The following is a 25,719-nucleotide window of genomic DNA, read 5'->3' on the forward strand; positions in this document are numbered from 1 at the left end:
ACGGTTTCTATTTAAAATCCAACTACTTCGGTGCTTTGAAATTTATTTCATGTTTACTTTATGTAAATAAAAACGTCAGAAAAATCAACAAAGACAAGGAACTATCTGGACAAGGAATTATTGTATTGAAAAGCAAATATAATTTTAAAAATAGTAGAAATTATTTTCTTTCTGGAATGTAAATTCATCTCATGCTTGGCCATGCATAAGAAAATTAAAAAAAAAGTAATCTCAACAAATATTTATGGCAGTGAATTGTTTCTATTTTTAATCGTAATTAGTTAGTTTATTATTTTAATCAGAAATTAAAACGCAAACGATCCGATAAAAATTACAAAAAATAATAATAAATAAATAAATAAATATTAATTAAGCCTTTTCTAATAAATATTTTTCGCAAATATAAAATGTTATTTTAAGAATTTTATATTTTAGAGAGAAATAATAGATCTTCCGTTTGCCCTCAGGTCTTACACCTTTAACCGCAGCCGCGCTAGATGAACGACGACAGGTATTTTCAGTGGGCAACTCCCAGCCTTGCAAGGCAACTCTATCGACTCGTTTCACTACTGTGGCTGCATAAGACGGTTAGCGAGCCGAGTGCCGCTTCTGCTAAACTTTCTCTGGTGATGTGTGCTTGATTATTCTTACTATGGTGCAAGAAGCCTTCCTAGATCAAGATGGAAACGATTACCAGTGAGTATTTGATTTCAATTTTCTATGGCTTCGTGAATTAACGCTATTTTAAGGCAAATAATATACGTATTATAGTTTCGTCTTCGATTGTAAACGTACTTTCCTACGATTCGTTTCGGTGAGATGTCTTACTTTATGTCTTTAACTTACAGAACAGAATATTTTTATATATTTAACTAATTTTATAGAAAATTAAATTACATTTAAACACGTTAACAAATAAGTTAAATATAAAACGAGTCATTTTATATAGCCTACAGTGTAATTAAGTATCAAGTATAATATGTAAGAACATTAATTTAAATTTTAAAGTGATATTTACACAATATAACTACTGTAATACGATTTTCGTACAGAATTATTTTGAATCGATTGGATGTTTAATACGAAAAAGTTAATGTTATACATACATAAATACGAAAATAATTGTTATTCCTTATTAAAAGTAATAAAAAACACGATTCCATAAACAACAAAAGTATGTGATGTTGAAAACTTTTAGGGATAAATAGAATAGTGGCTTCCACCTGCTGATTCAGGGACATTGATCTAAAGAAGTTTTGCTGGAGAAGGTTGGTTAACCTACCGTGTTTACTTCACTTGCCACAAGGATGTGGTATTTATTCACCGGATATATGTCCAAACGAAGTGTTCTAATGGTTTTCAAACACGGAATCGAAATGTCCAATGGAACTGTAATTGACAGGACCATCGTGGAGTTTATATCATTTATGGTGGTTAAACTATAATAAATTGACTTTAAATTTTAATAGGCGTTTTATACGGAGAGTAAATATGTAGGCTTTATATGTCGAAATCTAAAGTTAATGGTGGGATAATAATTTTACGACACTTCAGATGAGTCAGAAATGGGTGTTTATAGAAAACAGTCTTCTAAAGAGCAAAAAATCAAATATAAATATTATTTTTTAACAAAGATTTTTTAAACTTATCGCTCAAATATCCACGAATATGTAACATGAATTTTTGAAGGTATAATAGGACATTTTGATTAGAATTTTTCATTTTACAATGAGTAATAAAATATCAATTTTTAAATATATTAAGGCATAATCGATTAAACATTGGCCATTTTGAAAGTAAGCAAACCACGATTTAAATATTTTTAAATGTATTAAACTAGAAAATTTTGTAGAATTCTTCTTTTTTAATCAATTATGAATAAATTAGACAATAAATTAATCTCATTACATATCAGATCTATTTTGTTTCTCGGAATACACTCCTAATAGGATATATTCAATTTATTATATGTTTTCTATTTTTATTTAGATTTATTGAGCATTCTCCTGTATAACCAGATTGCTCAAAATGGGTTTAAAAGAGAAATCAAAGACGTTCTGAAAACATTAACTCCTATGTAGATTAAGCTGATCCGATTAACAGTACGATTCTCATTACAAATATCACTTGAATTATTATAAATTATCAAATAAAATGTTTTAACTTCAGCACAACCATGCTATCAATTTAAATGTTAAGAATTAATTACTTTAATTCCTAAATGCTTAAACCTTAAACCTTTTAAGTATTTTTATTCAAATCAAATATTTATACACAATTTTAAATAAATAATATAAAAGGCATAATTATAATTACTTAAAATTATGTTTAGATGCTACTAATCGTATTTTAATTAATTATGACTAAGCCTTTATATATTATTTATACATAAATAAATAATATATGAAGATTATATATTNCTGTTATATTATAATTATATATTATTTATTTATGTATAAATACTTAATCTTTTAATACTTTTTTAAAAAAAATTATTGATCTAAATAATACGTATTTAATTTTTATAAAACAATTTTTATTCTGTTATGGTTTTATAATTTAATGTGTAACAATAAAAAGATTTGTAACTAAAATTATAGTTATTATTATTAAAAAGAAATTTGCATTTTTTTCAATTAATTTTAAGATGGTTATTTATATTAAAATCAATTAAAGTAGACAATCTATAATAAATACGTTTGCAAAATATTCCATATTTCATATAATAAATATGATAAAATAAAAATAATAAAAAATTCAAGTAGATTGTCATTTCATGTCGATTATAGCCTATCTTATATTTAAAAAATATTTACCAAGCACTTACGTTAACGCTAAAATCAATGCAAGTGCTTGGGTCTTGATGTACATGCCAAACTAAAGCCGAAAAAATTATATAGACCTATGTATAGCCTATATATTTGAATTTAAAAAATGCTAGAGTCAAAGTGGATTTTCTCTCCGGTCTGCTGTATCAAATTCCAGCTCAAATTTCTTAAAATTGTTACAATCAAACACGAACGATTGCGAAATTTTTGTGTTAAACTTTAATTGGGGCAGCGATGTGCATTGGTTTCTTTGTCTGAGAGTCGATCAACTCAATAATAGAGTCAAACGATAGGTGATTCACTTTGTAGGACAGATGTTCATTCACTGTTCAGGGTCAAGAGTTAAAGAAGAGATATATATTAGACTGACGAGATACGGAAATAAGGTCAATCATATACATTGTTGTCCCACTAAACAATTTTTCCACGTGTGTGTTTAATGTCGGCACTTTGAATATATCTTTGTTTGATCTGATTTTATCCTCTTTCGAGACCTTTAACAGATTTTCGTTGCTTTCCTTCTTTTCCGGAGAAATAGATAGTGTGTTGTAGATTCTCTTCTATAAGTTTATTAGAATTAGTGAATCGAGAAGAACAAGTCATATAATCTGAAAAATGTTTACGCAACGTTGCGTCTGTAAGTGCTAGCACCTTCAAACCCTATCAACCGTATTCTCTTCCCTGATATTATCTAGTTCTTAGAACTTTATTCGTACTTTTGTTTTATGCAGGAGAAATTTCTATGCATAACTCATTGACACAATCGTTGCTATTGATTGTTATTTCCTGGTTTTATAATTAATATATTTGACCTTTTTCACTCAAACATATTTAATCAAACTCATACTGAAACAAATTATTTATTTTAAATATAAATTAGATTTGTATGTATAAATTAACTTATATATTTATATATAAACACAGATACACACGCATATAAAAATTTTTTTGAATTATTTATGATAAAATTTATTCTAATAAGTGGTTTCCTGGAAAGTAATTCATAGCAATACAATGTAAATAAGTACAAAAGCTGAATAATATTAAAAATTTATTAGAGCATGTTGAATCAAACTCAGTTGGTTATATATAAATATAGATAGATAAGCGCATTTATATATATAATACATACAAACATATTCTACTGACTAAAATATTAATTAAGTTAGGTGTCCCGTATCAAGTTACTGATCCTTAATCAATATTCAGATTGCTATTCGTATTAAAAGTTTCCTTTAGAGAAGAACACGCTCTCGTATACAATATCACTTCCTTGTTATAAACACTTTGGCACATATATCCTTAAAAAAATTTCAATGGATGCTTAACGTTATAAGTGCTAAACAATAACAATTTATTCTACTAAGAAAACAACCATTTACATTTTTTGGCCTATTGACAATAATCTAGTTGACATTTCGTGTCAAGTAGCACAGTTATTTATTAAATGATAGTTTTCTATTCTACCTATATAAATATTTATATAAATAAGTAATCATTAGTTATAGTATCTTTAGTTAGAGAGCGACCGAATGACTGAGCTCATAATTTAAGTTATCAATGAACAGCAGTCAGCATGGAGACTTATCTGACAATTACACTCAACTTTTTCATTTTTTACTGCTTACTGAAAATATATAAATAAAATATTTTACCAAAAAATTGAAAAAAATTTATATTAAAATTCATATAGAAGCAGAATCGGATAAAGAAACTTGTAGGACCTATGCATTCAAGACTCGTGGGCCCTTGCGTAATAGATACTTACACTTTTCAACTATTTTAAAGCATTGTAAGAAACACGCCTACTACTATTATTATTATTACTATTATTATATAGCGATAAAAGAAAACTAGTTATTTTAAAGATGAAGAGAAAAAGTTCGCACGTTATAGGCCCTATGTAGTTGCATGTTTTGCTTGATAGATAATTTGGCTCTGTCTACAAGGAATAAGTTTTTCTTTAGAATTTGTATCAGAGTTTTTAAAACAATGTAAACTAAATTTTACGTGTACTCAAAATAAAATCTTGTTTATTAATGATTAATTATAAATCAAAAGAAACTCTCGACATTTCGTTTTGTGTTACTAACTCAAAATTTTTTACATCAAGTCATCGATCATCATTCTGTTTTGTCACGACACTTCCTGTTTTTTTTTTAAATTATCATTGATTAATATTATCACACTTATTCTTTATATAAACTTATTAGACATGCTTATAAATAAATCCATATACACACTTCCTACTTTTAAAAATGCTTTGATGTCAAATGTATCATTGAATTTATCGCAATTATGATCACGTAATTACCGTGTGATGGATGCATGCAATTATATCGAGTAGCTCAGATATACCTTAAAAATAGGCATATAAATATACATTTTACATACGAGCTTATCTTTGAATGGTTTTTCTAATTTCACTTTTAATTTATGGAATTTTTCATTCATCCGTGATTTGTCCACATGTATGTAATTTATGAAAAGCGAAAACTTAAAGAGGAGATGAATGCATTTACATTTACTTTTCCTATTTGAATCATCCTCTATCCGTAGAAAATAATGCTTCTCGAGCTTGTAATCTGTATTGGGTCAAGTTGTTACACGGCAATGATCCATAACTCGCAGAGACAAATAACATTTGATTACTAACGATCTTGTCATTGTGTGCAATCAACCATTTATTTAATAGCTTCGAAATGCGATTTTTGTCATTACAAGACTTTCCCGTTAAAAAATTTGTAATTTTAGCAGATCCACCGAATTGTAAAGTAGCAATTTTGTCTAACGTAAGATTTTTTTTTTTTTTCTGTAGCTTATCAATTCGGTATAACATTAAAGCCATTATTTACTAATAGAGAATATCAATAAAAACATTTTAAATTTAAATTTAATACGATTACATAGATCTAAGTTCATTATAAAATATGCTGTAACTTTTATGTGGATTGAATAAGTAAAATAAAGTTTACATTAAATAAATTACACGCTTATTATCTTGCATTTATAGATTTATTATAATACTATACAAATTGATTGCTTTGTACGAATATTGCTTTTGGAAAATTAATGGAATGTAACTTTATTAAAGCAGGAAAAGTCGGATACTTTGATAATTCTTCCGAAAAATTTTCTACTATTTCAGAGAAATTGTTTATACTTCGATCGCGTGTCAGAGTAGTTAGACTTCCTTTTGACAAAACTTGGAATTTTCACTTTCGAAATCGTTCTCTCGGATCAGCATGTAGTCGCCGACCGTATAATCGGTGTATTCAGTCTCCAGTCACGCTGAGATGAATCTCGTGACTATTTTCTATGCATTTGGTGGTTTCAAAGATTCACTTCGTGAGCTCGGACCATAAGAGAAAGAGAAGTATTTAAATCAATCGGTTAGAGTTGTATTAATAATCTTCTATTTAAAAATAACGAACATAAATCATGCTGCAAATTATGGTTGAATAACCAACTTCACCTAAGAGATTTTCTCACATTTTGATACTTATACGTTTTAAAGTTACACGCATTTTTTTTTTATAAATTTAAACAAAATTTAAGTTTTAAAGTTGGAAATATAAAATTTATTATAATCTTTATAATCGTACCGCAAACAAATTTATATTTAAAATCAAGGTATTGTGAAATTTTTTAAACATAACAGATATATACAGGGCTATATCTTTTATAACAAGTCTTCTCTGGTCAATTAAGTTTATAATTCTGTCAGCGGATCCTTTAAATATCAATAGTTAAAATTAATTCATCAAACAAATTTTTAATTCTTATCTTTTAGTGCTCGAAATTTATGAAATGAAATATAATATGAATATTTGTATAAATGTTACCCCAACAGATTAATGATTTAAATATTTATAATCGTAAAAGAGATGCGCCTTGTATACGTGCTACCTAGTCTTTAATTAATATTAATTTTACTTAAAAAATAAATTACAAATATTACAGTTTTTTTCTTGCATTGAATACAGCCTAGTAAGAAAGAGAGGATTGTTATATTACTATCAAAACAGTAAGTAGATAATAATTAACTAGAAAAAATACAAATATTATATTTTTTTCTCAAAAATTCGACCTACATCTAGGATCATTTTATGGCCTTGTATATAAAACTATTAAATCGATCTTCAGGATAGGAAGTACACATTGAGCCCCGAAGGAATATCGAACTACTGGCCTAAGTTGCCTTTCCGAAAGGCAACGTCTCAGCAGGAAGAGGAAAAAACAAAATAACAAAAAAAACGAAAGAATTAAATTTTTAATGCTTTCTTGTTTTCTATGTTAAATCGATTCACTTCGTTACAAAATTTATTACAAAAAAAAAGTGTTGATTAGCATCGAAATACGTCAAGTTCACGGTTTCTATTTAAAATCCAACTACTTCGGTGCTTTGAAATTTATTTCATGTTTACTTTATGTAAATAAAAACGTCAGAAAAATCAACAAAGACAAGGAACTATCTGGACAAGGAATTATTGTATTGAAAAGCAAATATAATTTTAAAAATAGTAGAAATTATTTTCTTTCTGGAATGTAAATTCATCTCATGCTTGGCCATGCATAAGAAAATTAAAAAAAAAGTAATCTCAACAAATATTTATGGCAGTGAATTGTTTCTATTTTTAATCGTAATTAGTTAGTTTATTATTTTAATCAGAAATTAAAACGCAAACGATCCGATAAAAATTACAAAAAATAATAAATAANTTCTGTGAAGATACTAAAAATTACTTTTTGTATGATGAATCGAAACGCGCTTTTTAATAATTCGTATATTATAAAAACAGTCACATTCGTTACGTTATGCTCACCATTAACCAAGTAGATAACACCACTAAACACTAACAGACGGGAGTTTTCCGGGTTTTCTTCACGTGTATAATACCTAACTGGGAGCCAGTTTTTCATAGAAATTTTCCGGGAGGTACCCCCTTAATAGACTGCCCATATGTTTCATTGCCTTATTCCTTCAATCCAATTCAATGCATTATAAGTTATAATTTTTCATAGTTTAAACTTAAATGATCATTTATTCATCATTCATAATTAGTAAAAACAATATACATATATAATTTATTCATAATATCTATATAGATCAATGCGATATCAATATGTTACAACAGTTTACAATTATATAAGGATAAGTTTCTTCTGAAACAAATTCTATTATTAAAACAGTAGCTTATAATTAAAGTTCGATAAATAGATTACAGATGACCCATTTACATACTTTTATTGGAAATTTATAATTTACAATTTAAAAATCGACGTCATAAATTTTTTCTGTTTATTATTATAGTTTGTAATATTATTTTATAGTAAGGTCAGAATTTAAGATAAAGCTATTCGGCATAATAAGTACTTTGTTTATCATAAAATTACAAATTTAAAAAAATATTTTACTCCGATTTAAATATATAACACGAGATTCCTATATAATATAATAATTTTATTCTTTATATTTAGTCTAACAATCTCATAAAACTTATAATTTGCTTTTTATATCATCTCGTAACCTTTTAAAACGTTGCACTATCCTCTGCTACGTGCTAAATATGTAAACAAATAACCTAGACCGAAAGAACTGTCAAAGTTTATTTTAAAATTTGATTGCAGGAAAAAATTCTCGGCCATTGTTACTTCTTTTATATCAGGTCTAGACAATTTAGGTTCACGTTTAAGCCTTTAAGGTGTTGGTTAAGAATTGTAGGTTAACGTTGACGACTTATAAACCACGAACGTTCTTCTTCCTCTAAAATACTTCAACCTCATTTTTCTCGTGCCCCGAGCTTTTAAAATTTAGAACTAAAAATATGACAAAAGAGGGAATTATTTTAAAATTCTTGATATCTTGTACAAACGGAAGTGACAACACACCTCGCGGATGTCATTCCTTTATAACCCGAAAGGTGCGTAACAAGGAAATGGTTAAAGGTGAGAATTACAGCAGCACTGAGTAATCTCCACAACAATCTGAAATATTTTTGTTAAATATAGGTCTGTAAATTATTCAGCTTACATGGGAAGATGCGATAATTATCGATCCCAAACAGATAATTAAGTGTTTATTACATTGATAATGCGAACTTGACCTAACTTTGATTTTAATGCGGTAATCGTGATTATCTCACGGAGAGGTGTATCCATTTTAAGAATAGGACACCGACTAAGTATAATGTACTTAACAAAACCAACTGCCATTGGATAAAATAAATACTTTAAATAGGCTAATCTCAAAAAAATTTGGAAAAAGTATTACTCTAAATATGAAAATTCGATACAATTTTTTTTCACATTGCTTTTAGCTATAAAATCTAGAATTTTTACATGTCTGACCTTCTTAACAATTTTTTATGTTCCTTTTTCAATTGAAAAATGACTGTAGTCGTGTAGGTCCTATATTTATAAAGTTGCCGCAATCATTTCTTTGGAAATATGCAAATTTACTTGAACTAGATTATCGCTAAACAAAATTACAAAGTTCACATTTGCGTATTTCTATTTTTATATTACTCGAATGGCGTCTAATATCGGAAGTAATTAACGTCGTTGATTTTTTTTTTCATTATTTAAAATCGAGACGTGAATAAACAATAGTCATTCACGATTAACAAATTTATTGTTGGTGATCAATGATATCGAATACGTTAATGACCGGCAATAACAATTTTTACGTCACCAACTTCGATTTTTATGACAACTTAACAATAGATACGAAGATTTATGATTTTAAATGCTCATCGGCATCTTACAATGAAATAAATATTGTTTATGTCGTTTGTACTACATCATTTTAATCTGTGACAAATGTATTAATACTTTTAAATGATTAATGTTAAATAATAATAATTTTTAAATTGTTAATTACATTATTTTTAAATTTATTTAACTATTTGTGTGCTTGGCAACGATTTTAAGGATATAATTTTTAAAAATTACCAAAATTCTTTATCCGAATCACTAAATTTTTTTAATTTCAAATAAATTATTTAGACTTAAAATGCTTATTATATAATAATTTATAAAAATTTTATAAGATCGAGGAAAATATTAACCATTTAAAATTTATGAATTTGATAACAGATGGCGCTTTGTTAATTTTTAAGAATGTTTTTTAAATTTAAAAATCATTTTATTGGATAATATTAAATAAAATAATTTAATGAAAAAGATAAAGAATGAATTGTACAGTAGTAATTAATATTATATAGAGTGATTATAATATTAATTGTATATTATTGAATTTTAAAATTACGATTTTTTTAATTAATGAAAAGAATTGAAATTATTATTTTTCAAATATTTTAAAAACTCGGAATATAGTTTCATATTATTTCTTATCTTACATAATATAGTATTAATAAATTATAATATGTATTTGAAAAAAACATTTTAATATTGTTTTAAATTTAATTCATAGATTCAAATTAGTTTATAATAAGAAATAATCTAGAAATTTAAAATTTTACATGCCAATTTAATTTAAATGTTAAATTTAATAGTGTGTACGAAAGAAAGAAAAACTTTTTCGTATTAAATTAAAGTAATATCGAGAAAAAAAATAAATTTTAATATTTAAAGAAAATTCATAAGGCGTGAAAGATTTTTAAATAAGCAACCACGTGGATTTTTAAGACTGCCTTAGCTGGATGTTGATAGAAGTTTGACAACTTCGGTGCACTCGGATGGCAATGACCTTCCGGATTCATTCTTACGACCAATGGCTCTTGGCTGACTCACAACTTGGAACTGGATAAGCGCTAATAAGTGGAGTTCAAAGAACTCTTCGGGTTTTAATAAATTCTATCTGATAGCATCATAATAATCAAGAATGAATTTGATTCGAAAACTACTTTTAAAAAATGCTTCAAACCGCCTTTAATATATAGGTTAATTAAAAGTATCAATTCGAACGAATGACTCAAAAACAGGTTTTTAGGGAAATGTCGATAAAAGCAAGAAAATACGGCGAATCAATCAATTTTTTAAACACTTTTTTATTTTTGAATTCTATGAATTGATAATATATACGAAGAGTAAAGTATAACCAAAACGTATAGCCAAAATAACATGAAAGTTAAGACAATGCTTATTGAGGAAATGAGAAAGTTTTGAGATATTTTCGGATTTAATTTAGTAATTATTTGACATTACTTCCCCTTTATTTTTCTAATTGATAAAATAATTTCATTGTAAAAGAATTTATTTTTAGAACGTTTACTTAACAATCCAACCTAGTTGTATTTATTGTATGAAAAAAGCTCAAGGTGATAACTACTAACTGAGGCGGTCTGGCGCCCTGTCTCCTGCCAAATTGCATAGTAATCATTTAGCTTGAATAGTCCAATGAAGGAATTGGGCTCTTCGTTTGATATTAGCCTTTTTTCAGTTAAAATCATGTGAATATATCTTCAGCATTAAAAATGTTGGGATTTTCCATTATATTCATTTATTTGGAGTATTTTCGATGTATATTAAATTAAAATGCAGTACATATAAATTTTAAACTATTTTAAATAGGAACACATGAATAAATATTAATAAATCGTCTATATTTTGGAGACAGTATTTATTTTAATACAGTGAAACGTAAAAAGAAAGAAAAAGAATCGTTGACCGATATTAGTTTTTAAAATATTATTTAAATATATTAAAATTACTATAGCCTAAATGAAACATGAATGACAATATTTAATATATTCATGAAAGCACGAAAGATCCGGATGGATGACTTGTTTATAATACTCAAAACATAAATTCACTTTATAATGCATGCATGTTTCTAAAGAAAAAATCTTTTAAGAAAAAATTGTTTATGGTGTACAATAGGATTCCCGTCACGTTTTCGAAAATATTCATTTTAGTTATTATTTATTATTAAAAATTCAATTATTCAAAGTTTTTCCACGAATTAACTATATGATTAACACTGAAATGTTTTTAAGATGCTGTAAACATATCTTAGAAATTATAAAAGGCATTTTGCATTTATAATCAAACTTCCGAACAACGGCCACTGATGGGAATATAAAAAAATGGTCGTTATTTGGAAGTTATTTTTATTCATTTTAAGAAGAAACGTTTCTGAAAAGATGGCCGTCGCTTAGATCTGGCCGTTATTAACGATTTGACTGTGTATATGTACTGTATGTAATGCTTTTAATAGACACTTGTTTTTATTTGATTTATAACCCTATTCACCATCGTTTTATTTAAATTTAATTTAAATATAATTTTAATCAATTCATCGATTTATTGTCCTATTAAACACATACATTCTATAATATTAATTCATCAAAATTTTATATTAATAAGCACATATACTTTATTGTTTTTACATTTATATAATTAAAATAGAATTTTATAAAAATGAGGCTAACATACAAATACATGAAATATAACCTATGCATTAAAATTTCTTTTAAATTGTATTTTGTATTCTATTGTACTTAATTGTATATTATTTTGTATTTATAATATGTAAAATTAAATGATATAGATTATTTAAACTAATCGAGATGAACTTTTAATACTTTTTAAAGTAAAAATATTGAAAATGTTAATTAAATACAATTAATAAAATTAGAAATAATTAGATGAATACAAAATAGTAACCTGTCCAGAGTTCATAATGTTATTTATTCTTCAATGTATAGCAATTGAAATATCTTAAGTGAAAACTATTGCTCATTATCAAGTTTAATGACGCCTATTAACCTAAATTTTATTTTAAATGCTGTAATTAACTTTGAATTGAAAATTACTTTCAGTCAGTTTTACGGTTTCAATTGAATGAAGCTTTGAAGATACCTGTAGTCACTTTCGAAATCCAGAAATCTAAACTTTAGACATATTGCATATATGTAGCAATGACAGACAGGGGAATCCACTGAGGATATAGGCTTAAGCTCTTCATTAACACAAAATAATAATTCTTTTGTGTCTTTAATTATTAAAGTTTTTGTTCGAAAAAATGTGGTTTATCGGACCATCCTCAATACAACCGTCTTGCACATGCTAATGGTACTTATTAATTATTCAAATATTTAAAATTTTTGAATTAGTCTGTTCCTCTTTGGGTTCTTCTGGATCCGCTCGCTACCTATGACAGATTATTATTATTTTTTTAATTTCCAATTTTTCTAATTTAAAGGAAACGATCGTTTTCTTCTTTTTAAAAATATATAAAATTAAAATATTGTACTTTTAAAATTTATTTCGAAAAAAAATTAAATTAATTTAGATACGGTCTTCAAACCTTATTTGAAAATAGTGCTGTTTTATATAAGTTCTACCTGAATGAATTTACTAATGTTTACAAGAGTATTATGGGTGAGTTATTTATATTCTGAAGTTAAGTATAATCTTGTTAAATTTAAATGACATTTCTCAATTTTTTTTTTCTTTTTGTAATTATATGAAAACAGATCTTATAACTCTTAGAAACTGTTTAAACCTTACATATCATTAAATAAAAATAAAAATTTATAAATATATTATAAAATTTTCACTAGAATCCGTGAATTTTTGTAATTTAAACTTGAGTCAAAGTTGACTAATTTCAAAGTTGATTGTATCCAATAGTTCATAACATGATTGCAATATCAGCCACATTATTAATTAAAGATGCACCGGAGAAACCACATTCTCAATACTCCTTATATAACTTATTTTATATAATCAGAATTGAATTATATAACATTCTCAAGTTTATATAACATACCAATCAATAATATGGTGTAGAAACATAACATTGAGCTAAATTTGCTCTTCTAATATAGTTATTTCTGCATGTATTGATAAATATTAGTAATTTTTGTTGATGTGGACGAATGGATAAAACAACTGAACACAATCGGTCCTGGGTTCGCGCCTGACCAACTGGCTGGCCACGTGGAGTTTTCCGGGTTTTCTTCACGTGTCTAATACCTAAATAGCAGTGGCGTACCGTCATTAGAAGCGGTGAATGCGCCGCTTCCCTTGTATTTTCTAAAAAATAAATACAGTACATATTAATTTTAATTATATGAAAATAATCGCACAATATTTTATTATAAGCGCATTATGTATCTTATTACAAATTTCTATACTACACGTGGAAAAAAAAATTGCTATTGTATATTAGAATATTAGTGGCGGAGTGGAATCTCCTGTATTTTCAGATTACGAAAAGCCAGATTTGCGCATGCGCTTTACAGAGCACCAACCTCACCCGGTTTAGCCGGTGGAAGCCTACGACCTTGGGTGAAAGCTGCACACATATAAAGATTCCAATTCTATCAAGGACCGGTTCTGGGCTGTTAGCCGCCTGCCCACTAGATATTTCGATTACGTGAATAACGAGTAGATTTATAACTTAACCCAACCGATAAGAATTTACTGGTATGTTTTTACGATAGTTCTGTATAGTTGACAGGAGTTTAAAAAATCCATTAAAATATTTGATATATTTATTCCGCTCTCCGATTTTATATTACTCACGGATTTCGATGTTAAACCAGTGATATTACGATTTCGTACATCCCATCTTTAAGGGGATGTAGAAAAAAACGTGTACAATTCTTGTATAATGTTAAAAAATTAACTGTTACTTTGACAGCATCATTTACAACTAAATTTAATGAATGAGAGAGATGCACGAGGTACAGAAAAAGCTCTAGAATTTATTTTCCTTAAATTTACGATTTATGTATCCGTTTGTCATAAAAATTTGTCTTTCCACTTTTTCCCGAGACTACAAATATTCCAGTACAAAGTAACCGGTTTCGACTTATTTCTACTTATGAAGTAGTTAAATAATTAAGCGATTAGGGAATTGGGACTTAAACAAAACCCTGATGAAAGAGCCGAAATTTTACTTAAACAAAAGCCTAACCGAACCAATCTTTAGCCGAGTACAGTGGGAGTGATTTCTTCGAAATATTAGATGTAATAAAGACAGACATTTTTCCAGTTCAACGAGAGTGACCGAAAAGTTGTAAATTTTGGAAATTTCCGTGGACAACACCTGGTCCTAAAACGAATTAATTAGAAAACAAACGACGGACAATCTATTAAGTTTAACATATTTAGACTTTTACAGCTATGGTGACTTTTTTACAGCTATACTTAGACTTTTACGTTTAAAATTTACAACAACTCTGTCGCGTCCTTCGAGATATACTAGTGATGCGACAAAAGAAACATTTGACGTTAACCGGTATCGGCACCCTCGGGATTTGGCAGCCTGTGTGCATGCACGCACCGCACACCTAACAGGACCATCTCTGATTCCACTCGTAGAGAGCTATTTGATTAAGTGGTTAAGATTTAAAGAGTAAAGAATATTTTATACTTTTATGTACGTTTCTTTACAAAGCTATATTTAATTATAATTTTCTTTAAAAGTATATTCATACAATTGAAGAAGGTTTTGTACCAGGTATGGATATCCACCACACATTTTATTTCACCAAGGTAAGTTTTTATAATTTTATTTTTAATTTTAGCCCTTATATCGTGGCTAGCGATTCGGAATGTAATTGCGATATTGAAAATTTATTTTAAAAAAGTTTTGGCTCAAGATCATATAATGAAAAAGAAAACATTATTAAAAGAGAAAGGCCAATGCCTAAGTTAAATATAAACACTTCAATAAAAAAAATTGTTCGACATTTTCACGATAAAATGGCTCTGTAGATGCATAAAAATGCAAAAATTGTTTTGTTGGCTTGCCTATTTTCAAATGAAATGAGTGTGTGGAATAAGAATGGCTTTGACAATTTAGCTGGCAAAAGACACGAAAAATCGTCGATTCTTTCGTATTTGAAGCAATTTGGAAATCGAAGCGGAATAGAATTTAACATTAGTAAATAATATAAAATAAATATTGAAAATTATAACGAGATAGCTACGGTTAATAGATATATTATCTATACTAATATTATAAAGAGGTAATGTTTGTAAGTACGGTATGTATGTAAATTTGTTTGCAGCAGGTAATCTCCGAAACTACTCATTCGATTTCAAAAATTCTTTCACCAATATTTAGAATGGAACCTCAAGGTGGACATAGGCTGTATATTATTCCGATAAACATTCATATAAATTAAAAAATATAATCTAGGTTAAGGCTTTTATGTCCAACAGATGGCGCTACGAGTACGACGCTCTAAGTTTGCTTTTCTGTGAGGCATTGTGCTTTTCTGTGAACATGAACTAAAGCGGATCATCTTCTATCTATTTATATAAATAAAAATGTAATGTTCGTTTGTTCCTACCGATTCCTTTCAAATTTTGACACAACGCTGCATTCGAATACGCACGTGTTCTTATATATTATACTTGTCGAAATTCCCCCCACTGGGGGAGATGGACAGGGTTAAGGCTTACCGTGAAAAACTTGGCTTCTATTATATTATTTTATATGCGGGTTTTTGCGTTTTTGATTGCGTTTTAATAGGGTATGTCAAGAGAATGTACACTAAGAAGAAATTTTTCGAATAATTTCCCCCCACGGGGGAAGTGTTATACATTTATAATAGATACATTTTGAGCCACAACAATGCGTGGCGGGGTCTGCTAGTATCTAAATAAATAGATATGTTTTTATCAAAGCGAGAATTGGCATTTAGAGGGCATATGGAATGTATTGGATCTAATAACAGAGGTAATTATATTGAACTTGTTTATTTATTAAGTACGTCTGATAAATAATCTATTAAAAATACATTTAAAGACAGAATGTCGGCTTCTTATAGGAACACAGCTTCCCTATCATCAAATGTCACGGCACGCCACTGCTAAATAGAGGCCACTTTCCCATAGAAAGTCCTCCCGGGAGGCACCTCTCTCTTGGCAGATTGCCCACGTGTTAGGTTGCCTTATCCCATCAATCTAATCCAATCCAATTTTCCATTGATTTGCTAAATTCCTTAAAAGAACGAGATTTGTTAATGAAATTTATATATTACTTTACTACTACAATTAATCTGTTAATTTGCGTCTAAAATTTATATTTTTCTAATCTAATTTGATATTTATAACTCGAACAGAAATGTGAAATAATTTTGGTCAATAAAATTTGTGAAGAAATAATAATTTTAAAAGGAAAGTGCCCGAATATTACAAAAATTTTATTATTAGAAAAAATATTTTATGTAGGGTTTTGGAATCAAAAGAATTGAAAATTAACATAAAATACATGGAATCGAATTTTAGTGATTGTTAGAATAAGGAAATTATTTAGTACTAAATACAGTAAGCTCCTCTCTACTTGGAATCAATGATGCAGAGATTAATGAAGACATAAATAACAGAATTGAAACTGAAATAGATAAAATAGAGGCAGAAAACTGGTGAAATGTGACAAACGAATACTATAAGATCAAAAAAGTTATACAAATCAGTTGTGAAACCTGTAATGCATGTTTGATGGAGTGTATTTGGCATTAAAAAATGTCTGAAATGGAAAAATAGAACAGACTTAATTATATAAGTAGGTTTTTGGTTTGATAAGAGAAATTGGAAATAGAAATGAATATACTGTATAAGTGGAAGTTAGAAAGATGCTGTAGAATTATAAAATTAGATAATGGATAGATACTAAGTGGGTTAATAACTGGAAAAAATTAAACGGAAGAGAATAGCGCCAAAAAGAACAGTAAAACAAATAAGAGAGAATAAAGAATAAAAAATGATGATGATGATGATGATGATGAATATTTTTCTTGATTTTTGATTTTGAATTTGTTCTTTCGATTTGTTTCTTCATTCAAAATTATTTAAATCGAAAAGCTGAGTTAAACGAGTCATACACACCTTATAAAAACTGATAACGTATTTGAACACGACCGAACATTTTTTTCGTAATTTTATATTTTTATTTTTAAAAACTCAAATATTTTTTAAATTTAGTTTTTTAGTAGTCGTTTAATTAATCTGTTAGAAAATTTCATTCATTTTAGCTTAATAAATGTAACAAATATCATTATTTAATATTAATAATACTTTTTATAACATCAAAATCATCCGAGTATATTTTCTTATATGTTTTTTAAATAATTTCGAAATGCTTATTTTGTTTTTAACATACGTAAATTGCATCTTTTGTTAATTCAATTAATTAAACTTTAATTTTTATATATATATTTAAACACTTTTATTTAACTTGCTTTGTATCATGTCCTCAAATCTTACAATTGAAATTTCATCACTTCTAATTAAGATAGAAGGCTGAAACTTTGAAGGCAAACCTAATTCCAACGACAATGCATTTTAATGACGTTTTAGGTGGTGGCCCTTTCTCCTCCTACTACGAAACTCGACGAATTTAACCAAATTTAGAATTTAATTATGAGTTGTACTGTAGTGATGTCCGATACAATATGTGATGGGGGTCCCTACCATCCTTCCACTCTCAAAGACTAAGAAAAATAAAAGCATTTTTTTTAAATATATGAAAATGATTATGTTTAATTTCATTTTAAAAATATTTTCTACCTGACATTTTCAAATACAATAATTTTTGTTAAGTTGCTTTATTTTAAATAGGAAATAAAATAAAAGTTTAATAGTTTACTTTAATATAAACAAAGAACACTTCTTTCTATTATAAGCCTATTACTTATTTACTTATTGATAAACTTTCGAAGAATATGCTAAAAAGTACATACATTCAAAATAGCATTATAAAATTTATAAACTATTGCATAAGTTGAGCCAAAACTTTATTCTTTTATTTTGTTTCTCATTGTCTATTCTGATTTTTAAGTTTTATATTATTGTTCTTTAAAGTCAGATGAAGAATATGACATATAACTTGTTTCTATAAACAGAACAAACTCAATATTTATAACTGTTATGTATTATTCTTTTGTTTGATGGTTTTATTGTTTATTTAAAAGAAATTGTAACATTGTTGACGTTTCCCTTAATATAGTGAATGCAGCATTTAGATGTAAGTCTTTGTAAGAAATTGACTGCTTTTGTATGAGTTTATCGAATTATTGAAATAAATAAAGTGATTTTATTGTTATTTACGTTATTTGTTTCAAATTATTTCCTATTTAGAGGAATCAGGAAACTTATGGTTGTAATATCTTTGAATTCTAACAAGACATATATTAATATGATAAATTTTTTCAATAGAATAAAATAATTATGAATTAATAATAAAGAATGGACAAATGTACACAGCATAGGTTTGAATTCAATAAATTTTATGACTAATTTTTAACACATAAATTTTTATTGCTATTTAATTAAATGTTTATTTTATATTACAAAGTGCAAATCAGTTTACCTATTATACTTTTCATATATTGTATTTCCATTGTGGTGGTTTGACAGTTTCTTTTTCTTCTATATAAGTATAATGATTTTCCGTTTTAAAAGTCATCGTTGATTACATTTTACTATTGTTATTAATTCTCTTTTACTTAATTTCGTTTTTGATTATTTACTTATTTTCAAGAAGATCAGATGATGATAAGTTATATACGTATTACCTTCATACATAATTCAATATTAAATACATGAAAATCTAGCATTAAAGTCTTAAATTTATATATTATTATCATTAATCATAATTTTATCCGGGGCTTTAGTTTAATTCTTTACGACTATCATCCATTCAATATGATCTATAGTATTAAAATCATCATTAATAAAATTTACTATTAAGAAAGTATAATACGTTTCATATAACATAATAAATTTTCGATTCAATAATCTGCACATTTTGGAGAATCTTTAGTACCGTAACATCACTGGTTTCGAAACTTGTCTTTGTTCATGAAGATATTCTGCATTCGATTTTTTTCCATTCATTCTTTTCCCTCAGTCCATTATTGCATTCCTTCCTGGACATTGGCCTTAACATTGCTTTTTCTTACTTTGGAATATTACATTTCTAAATGATAAAAGTTATTAGATTTACATATTAATGTCGCGTTGAAACAGATTTTCACGAATATATAAAATAGTTAGGTAATTATTATATAGTTAATCGTGTTTACTTTGATAAATGAAAAAAGTTCTAGATTTAGTATGGCGAATTTTATTTTTTCACTCGACTTTTATAGAAAACTTTTTCCCCTTTTCATTTTTACTAGTAGACCTATTTTACACTTTTAATAATAAACTTGTTCGATTTTTTAATTTTAAAAATACTGTATTCAATTTTTCATTACCTATCGTTTATTTATAGTTTATCATCATCATCATCTAGCTTATTAAACATAATTTCTATTTCTTAAAACTAAATTAAACAATCATTCTACGAACATTAGGTATTTTGGTAAGAACTTAAATTAACATAAAATAATATTTGTTGATAGATATTTTGACTCTAAATTCTGAGATATTTAATTAAATTAATTAAGGATTAATTAATTAGAGGAGTTTAATTTTTCATATTTATTCAATTAACAAATAAAAAATCCTAATAAATTATATAAAAATATAATAATTTCACATATAATAAATACCAAAACAGTNCTTTGTGACGAAAACAAGCGTAAGCAATAGCGTAGTCGAACGGTGCACACTCGGTAAGTACTCCTACAATTTTTTGTTTATAGCATAGTTTATACGGATTGTTCCCAAAAAATTATACGTGTTTTGGAAATGTTGAGTCGAATTAGTCTAGAATCGGTTAATTTTATATAAGAAAACTTTTCAAACAGCCTTAGTCCGTAAACTTCACACGTGTCGGGCTGTGATTGGCTCATGTATTTAAAAATTTCTACAACGTAAAATTCTTATAAAGTGGAACGTATCTAAGCTTTATAGGGGGGTCTACTGTAAATGGTACGCGTTATCCTACGTATATCTATATCAAAATGTATATAAATAAACGGGTATTATTCTTTTATTTAGTTGTAGTGTGCACTTCCTTCGAACACGCTGTCTCGGATGTCTTACCTTTGGAATCCGACCGCTTACACACGCTACCGCTCGCGCGTGAAACGAAACATTATCGTCATCGCGATTTCTGTGTTCTCCAAAACATGTAGTTAATCAACATTTTACATTTTCAATAAAATTTAACGTGGCCAACGGATATTTACGTTTAATAATAACACAACAAATATAAGTAGTCTACGACTTTTGAAAAAAAAATCGTCTCCGTGAGTTTTGTGATTTTTATAAACTGTTGACGGTGCAAACAACGAACAGAAAAGACTTAAGCAAATATTTTACTTTTGTTAAAAAGTTGTACTTATATTTATTGTGTTAAATATTAAATATAGTAGTATGTTTTGAAAGTTTAATTTGGTTTGTCTAATTAAATGAACTACTTTTAACTTTGTAAATAGTAAAGTAAATAATTAGGCAATAAAAATAAATCCTAATAAATTATATAAATATAATAATTTCACATATAATAAATACCAAAACAGTCCAAAACGACAAATAAATCTTCTAATAAACAATCTTTTTCGGAATTACCCAGCAAAGAAGAAATTGATTTCAGTAACGTTCCTTGCAGTGTCAAAGGAAAATTTTATACTGTACTTCATATATATAAATTCAAAGAAAATATAATAATAATTTAAACAAATTATGTTCGGAATTTAATTTTTTAAATAACAATCTTTATAAGGCTGTCATTTAAAAAATTATAAAGCTACCAGAATTCTTATTCTCTAAAGTTTGTAACAGTATTTATTACTAATGTTATAAACAACAATTTATTAATAACTTAATATATTTTTTAAACATTTTAAAATTCCACGTAATAAAACCCAGTGTTTTTATAATTTGTTGATTTTTCTAATACAGTATATGAGAGAAGGATGTTAATCTTGTCTTTTTGTCTATCAACAGATCACGATGAATTGTAAAAAAAGAAATGACTTATATATGTTAAAATGTTAATGGCAAAATGTTAAAATAATTAATAATTTATCGATAATCATATTTCAGATTATACTAAATAATTGAATTATATGATTTAGACATGGTTATAAATTCTATTTTTTTATTTCAACCTGAAATTATAATAAAATTTTTGTTGTAGAAGTACAGTAATCTGTTCATCACTTAAAATACAGGACAGATCTACTGATTAGACTTAATAATAGTTTAATATTAGTTTATGTAGAACATTCTTTGGGGCTTATTCGATAATGTCTCGACCTAACTATTTACTTACTTAAATGTTATTTTATTTGTTTTGTTTTTAAATTATAAAACATTTCTAAATAAACTTTTTAAAGTAGGCTATTTATACAAATACTGTATATATTAAAGCAGATTTTAATATTTGTTAATTGTAACTTATATTCATATTTTAAAGAATTTTTCCAAATAACGAACAATATATAATTATTTTTTCTTCAACTAGAAAATTTTTCTGATAAATAATAGCCAATTACATAATATTTCTATACGCATATTATTGTTTTATTTTATCTCGTCTATCTCAGGGAAAATTTTAATAAGATTATTCGAATTTTAAATAATCGTATTGATAAACATCAAAAAAATGCATATTTTCAAAACAATCATTCTATTATTCTATTGAAATATCAAAAGTTCGTTCATTGTAAAAGATGGTGAATGCCAGATGCTCCTTTATGACCTCCAGGTGTCCGCGTACCGCTAGACCATTCCTTTGTATCCACCCTACTTCAGCACCCGACCTCTTCAAATATGACCGAATACGCAGCTGTTAGTTAGCTATTTCTACCAAAACAATTTAATTTCTCCATGATTTAAGCTGCTAATCTCCGTCATCATTTAAGCTTAGGCATTTTGTTGGTCCAAGATGTTTAATGTAGCGTTCGAGATGCCGAAGAACGTATTGTTTGTTCGACCGTGCGAAACGGACCGTACGATTCACCATATTTCATGTGTTGAAACATCTATATTGCCGAACAAGTGAAGTGGAAGTAAAAAAATATCTTTTCGATATATTTAAATTATCTATTATTATTATTATTATTATTATTAATTTAATTTCGAGTGTCTTAATCTACTATATGTTTATAATATAGTTTAATATTTATCTTTATAAAAATACTCTGCACTTTTCATTAATCGGTAATTCTAATGATAATCACTATTCGTTTAATTAAAGGAAAATTACGCAAGATAATATATAATTATGTAATAGCTTATGTAATTTTCGCAAAGTTTAAGGTTGCGATTTATACGACTCTCGCACACATCTTACAAGAACTAAAAGCGTCATAAAAACTGACCACGAACATATTACCTGGCAAAAATTAGTAACATCCCCTCGAGACAAGTGCGGAACGACCCTGAAGGGAACTGGTGCATGCACGCGACCAAAGTCCTGTAAATCCTCAACAGCTGCTTAGTCCACTTCCGCTCTACGTTTCCTGTCTCGGACCGTCTGCGAGAGCAGACGAGAATTGCCATAGTACATGCCATGCCGGTAGCCAGGTGCGAAGTCGATGTTGGATTTTTGCTTTGTTAAAGTTTCGTTTTCTCCGTTTTACGATCTCATGTTTTTTCAAAAAATATGGGTAATGCTTGCCTACATAGAACTAAGTATGCTCCATCTTCTTATTTACACGGGTAAGTCTTCGTTTTTTTTTTTTAAATATCAAAACTTTAGTTTTCCGTTCTTTGTTAATATTTAAAAGTTATTATTATTATTTTACATTCTGTCATTTGTATTTCGAGTGACGTAAAATTAGTTTAAAAATCAATATGTTGCTACTGATATAAAATATGTAGATGCAAAGTGTAAATACGAAAACCGTTAGAGGTGATTTAATTTAAATGGTGAAGGTGCCTTAACGTACGTCAACTATTGGCAAATCACTTACACCGGATCATTATAATGTAAAATTACTGATGTATTCTTTGATTAATTCTAAACTAACGATTGTAATTAGAAGATATAATTAATAGAATCGAAGTATTTTAATAAATTTAAGAATATATATTTTCTAACTTTATTTTTTATAGTTTCTTTACTAATACGTTAACACAGTAGTAAATGTTTTCGCGTAAGAAGTTCGTTAATTATCGGATAGTTCGTCAAAAAGTAAAATATTTCATTCATGCATATCATTAATTATTAATGATAATTATGTGAACTTGAAGTGTAGTGTTTTCGAGAAACTAATGTTTTTTTTTGGTTCATCAGTATCCAGAGCGTATATTCTCACACACAGATTGAATGTTTTAAGCTTTTTTCCCCTTTTTTTTCAATATTAAACACTTTTCAAGACTTTGCAAGGTGATTTATGTATTTATATTTTAGGATAATAATTTTCTCATCAAATTTTCAGTTTTTCTTATGGAGAATTTTCCTTTTATGCACGCATGATTGGATCCATAACAAGATTCTATTGTTGTGATTATGTTATAAACATCAGAAATGTTGGCAATTTATATTTAAAAAAATGTCGTGATAGCAGTAATTTAATGCACAACTTCCTTGTTTCTCTGATTTTTTCTCACACAAAATGATCGTAATTTATCTCTGCATGAATATTAGTAATTTCTGTAATAAATCCAGGAATAAAATAAATGTCAGAGACAAAGCCTTCAGTTACTTCATACAGTTACTTCATACATTCAGTGTTATCGAATCGCTTATATTATCTGGGCAATTTATCTTTTAACGTTATGTTAATATTTGCATTGATACCGATCGAGTAATTAAGTTCAAAAATAGGACGATCTTTCTTCATATTATTCACAAATACTGTTTAATTTTATATAAAAGAAGCAAAAAACAAAATTTTATAATCTGACAGTAGAATTTCTATCTATATTGTATATTATTATCAGCAAAATTTAGTTTTATTTAATAGTAAATTTATTATTTACTGGGAAAAAATTATAAATAATGTAAAATTCTTATCTGTTAAATATGGTCAAAAAACTGAAGGCATGGACTTTGAATTTTGCGTTAATACGATTACGAATATGATTCCTTTTTACTTTATTTTTTAAATATTCTTATCATACCAGATAAAATCAATAGACAGGTGTTCATTTCACATATCAACCTATGGTTTATAAACTTTCAATATTCTGAATATATGATATTAAAAGTAAAAATATCGAACAAAAATGTTCAGTGAACATATTTGTTTTTAAAATAAATAAATATAATACAGAAGTGACGAAAGAAAAATACTATAATATTAATTAATATTTTAGTAGTTTACCTTTGAATTGTATATATATATATATATATATTTTTACTTTTTTAAAAATAGTAAATGTTAATAATAACAGTAAAGTAGGACGTTGTTTAAATTGATTGTTTATAATCAATAATTTTTGACATTTTTAAAAGCGTTTTGACATTAATAAGTTTATATAATTTCTACTTTAATTCTTTAGCTGGATTTATCGTCTTTATTGTAAAACGTAGATAACATTTTAAAAAGCTTTATAAGCAACAGCAATAATTCAGTGTTAGAGATTTGAAATGAGTTGTCCTCGTTATAAATGACTGAATGAATGGGATGAATGAATGAATCAATTTAATGAATGAAATATTAAAATTTCTTGATTTTTTTTCAATCTACTGATTGTAATTTAATTGTCTTTATTCAACGAAATACAGATTTAACTTTGATTAATTTTTAAGATACTTTTTATTTTATTATATTCTTCTAAAAAATGATGTATACATATAGATTATTAATTATAGTGTAAATTATTTGAAAGTTTTTCATACTTTTCATATTCTCTTTACTAAATAAATTTCACGAAATCAAAATTCAAATATCTTAAAAATATTCAATGGGGGTGAATGCACCTCTCTCCCTCCACAATTACCTATTCCATTAGAAATATGTAGACGTAAAATTTCCTATGATAAAGGAATACGGAGCACGATTATTATATTATGAATAGATTATCTTAAAAGATATTAGATAAAATTTCCAAATATAAT

The 25,719-nt window shown here is 26.9% G+C and overlaps 1 protein-coding gene and 1 long non-coding RNA gene across 5 annotated transcripts in view; one reads left to right on the forward strand and one right to left on the reverse strand.

The window, feature by feature from the left end:
- The first annotated feature begins 573 nt into the window (after positions 1–573).
- LOC111638603 (actin cytoskeleton-regulatory complex protein PAN1-like) overlaps positions 574–25,719 on the forward strand; it is a 56,237-nt gene continuing 31,091 nt past the window's right edge. Inside the window, exon 1 of one of the 3 annotated variants that reach the window (XM_023384341.1) lies at positions 574–696. In XM_023384341.1, coding sequence (XP_023240109.1) covers positions 653–696 — 44 coding nt within the window. In that variant the 5' untranslated portion in view covers positions 574–652. Of the gene's footprint in view, positions 697–23,171; positions 23,373–25,719 lie in introns of those variants that run through there. The other 2 variants (XM_023384339.1, XM_023384342.1) reach the window with 2 other exon arrangements.
- On the reverse strand, positions 8,344–9,231 carry LOC111638604. 2 transcript variants are annotated; one of them, XR_002758898.1, is made up of 3 exons: positions 9,180–9,231; positions 8,719–8,816; positions 8,344–8,648 (listed from the first exon to the last, which is right to left on the reverse strand). It is a non-coding gene; the product is annotated as an uncharacterized LOC111638604 (long non-coding RNA). The 2 variants fall into 2 exon arrangements; XR_002758897.1 differs by lacking the exon at positions 9,180–9,231 and adding an exon at positions 8,916–9,172 and having other exon boundaries at positions 8,721–8,816.

This window comes from Centruroides sculpturatus, unplaced genomic scaffold, assembly GCF_000671375.1.
Source record: "Centruroides sculpturatus isolate CEXI.00-Female unplaced genomic scaffold, Cexi_2.0 scaffold801, whole genome shotgun sequence".
Classification (NCBI taxonomy): Eukaryota; Metazoa; Arthropoda; class Arachnida; order Scorpiones; family Buthidae; genus Centruroides; species Centruroides sculpturatus.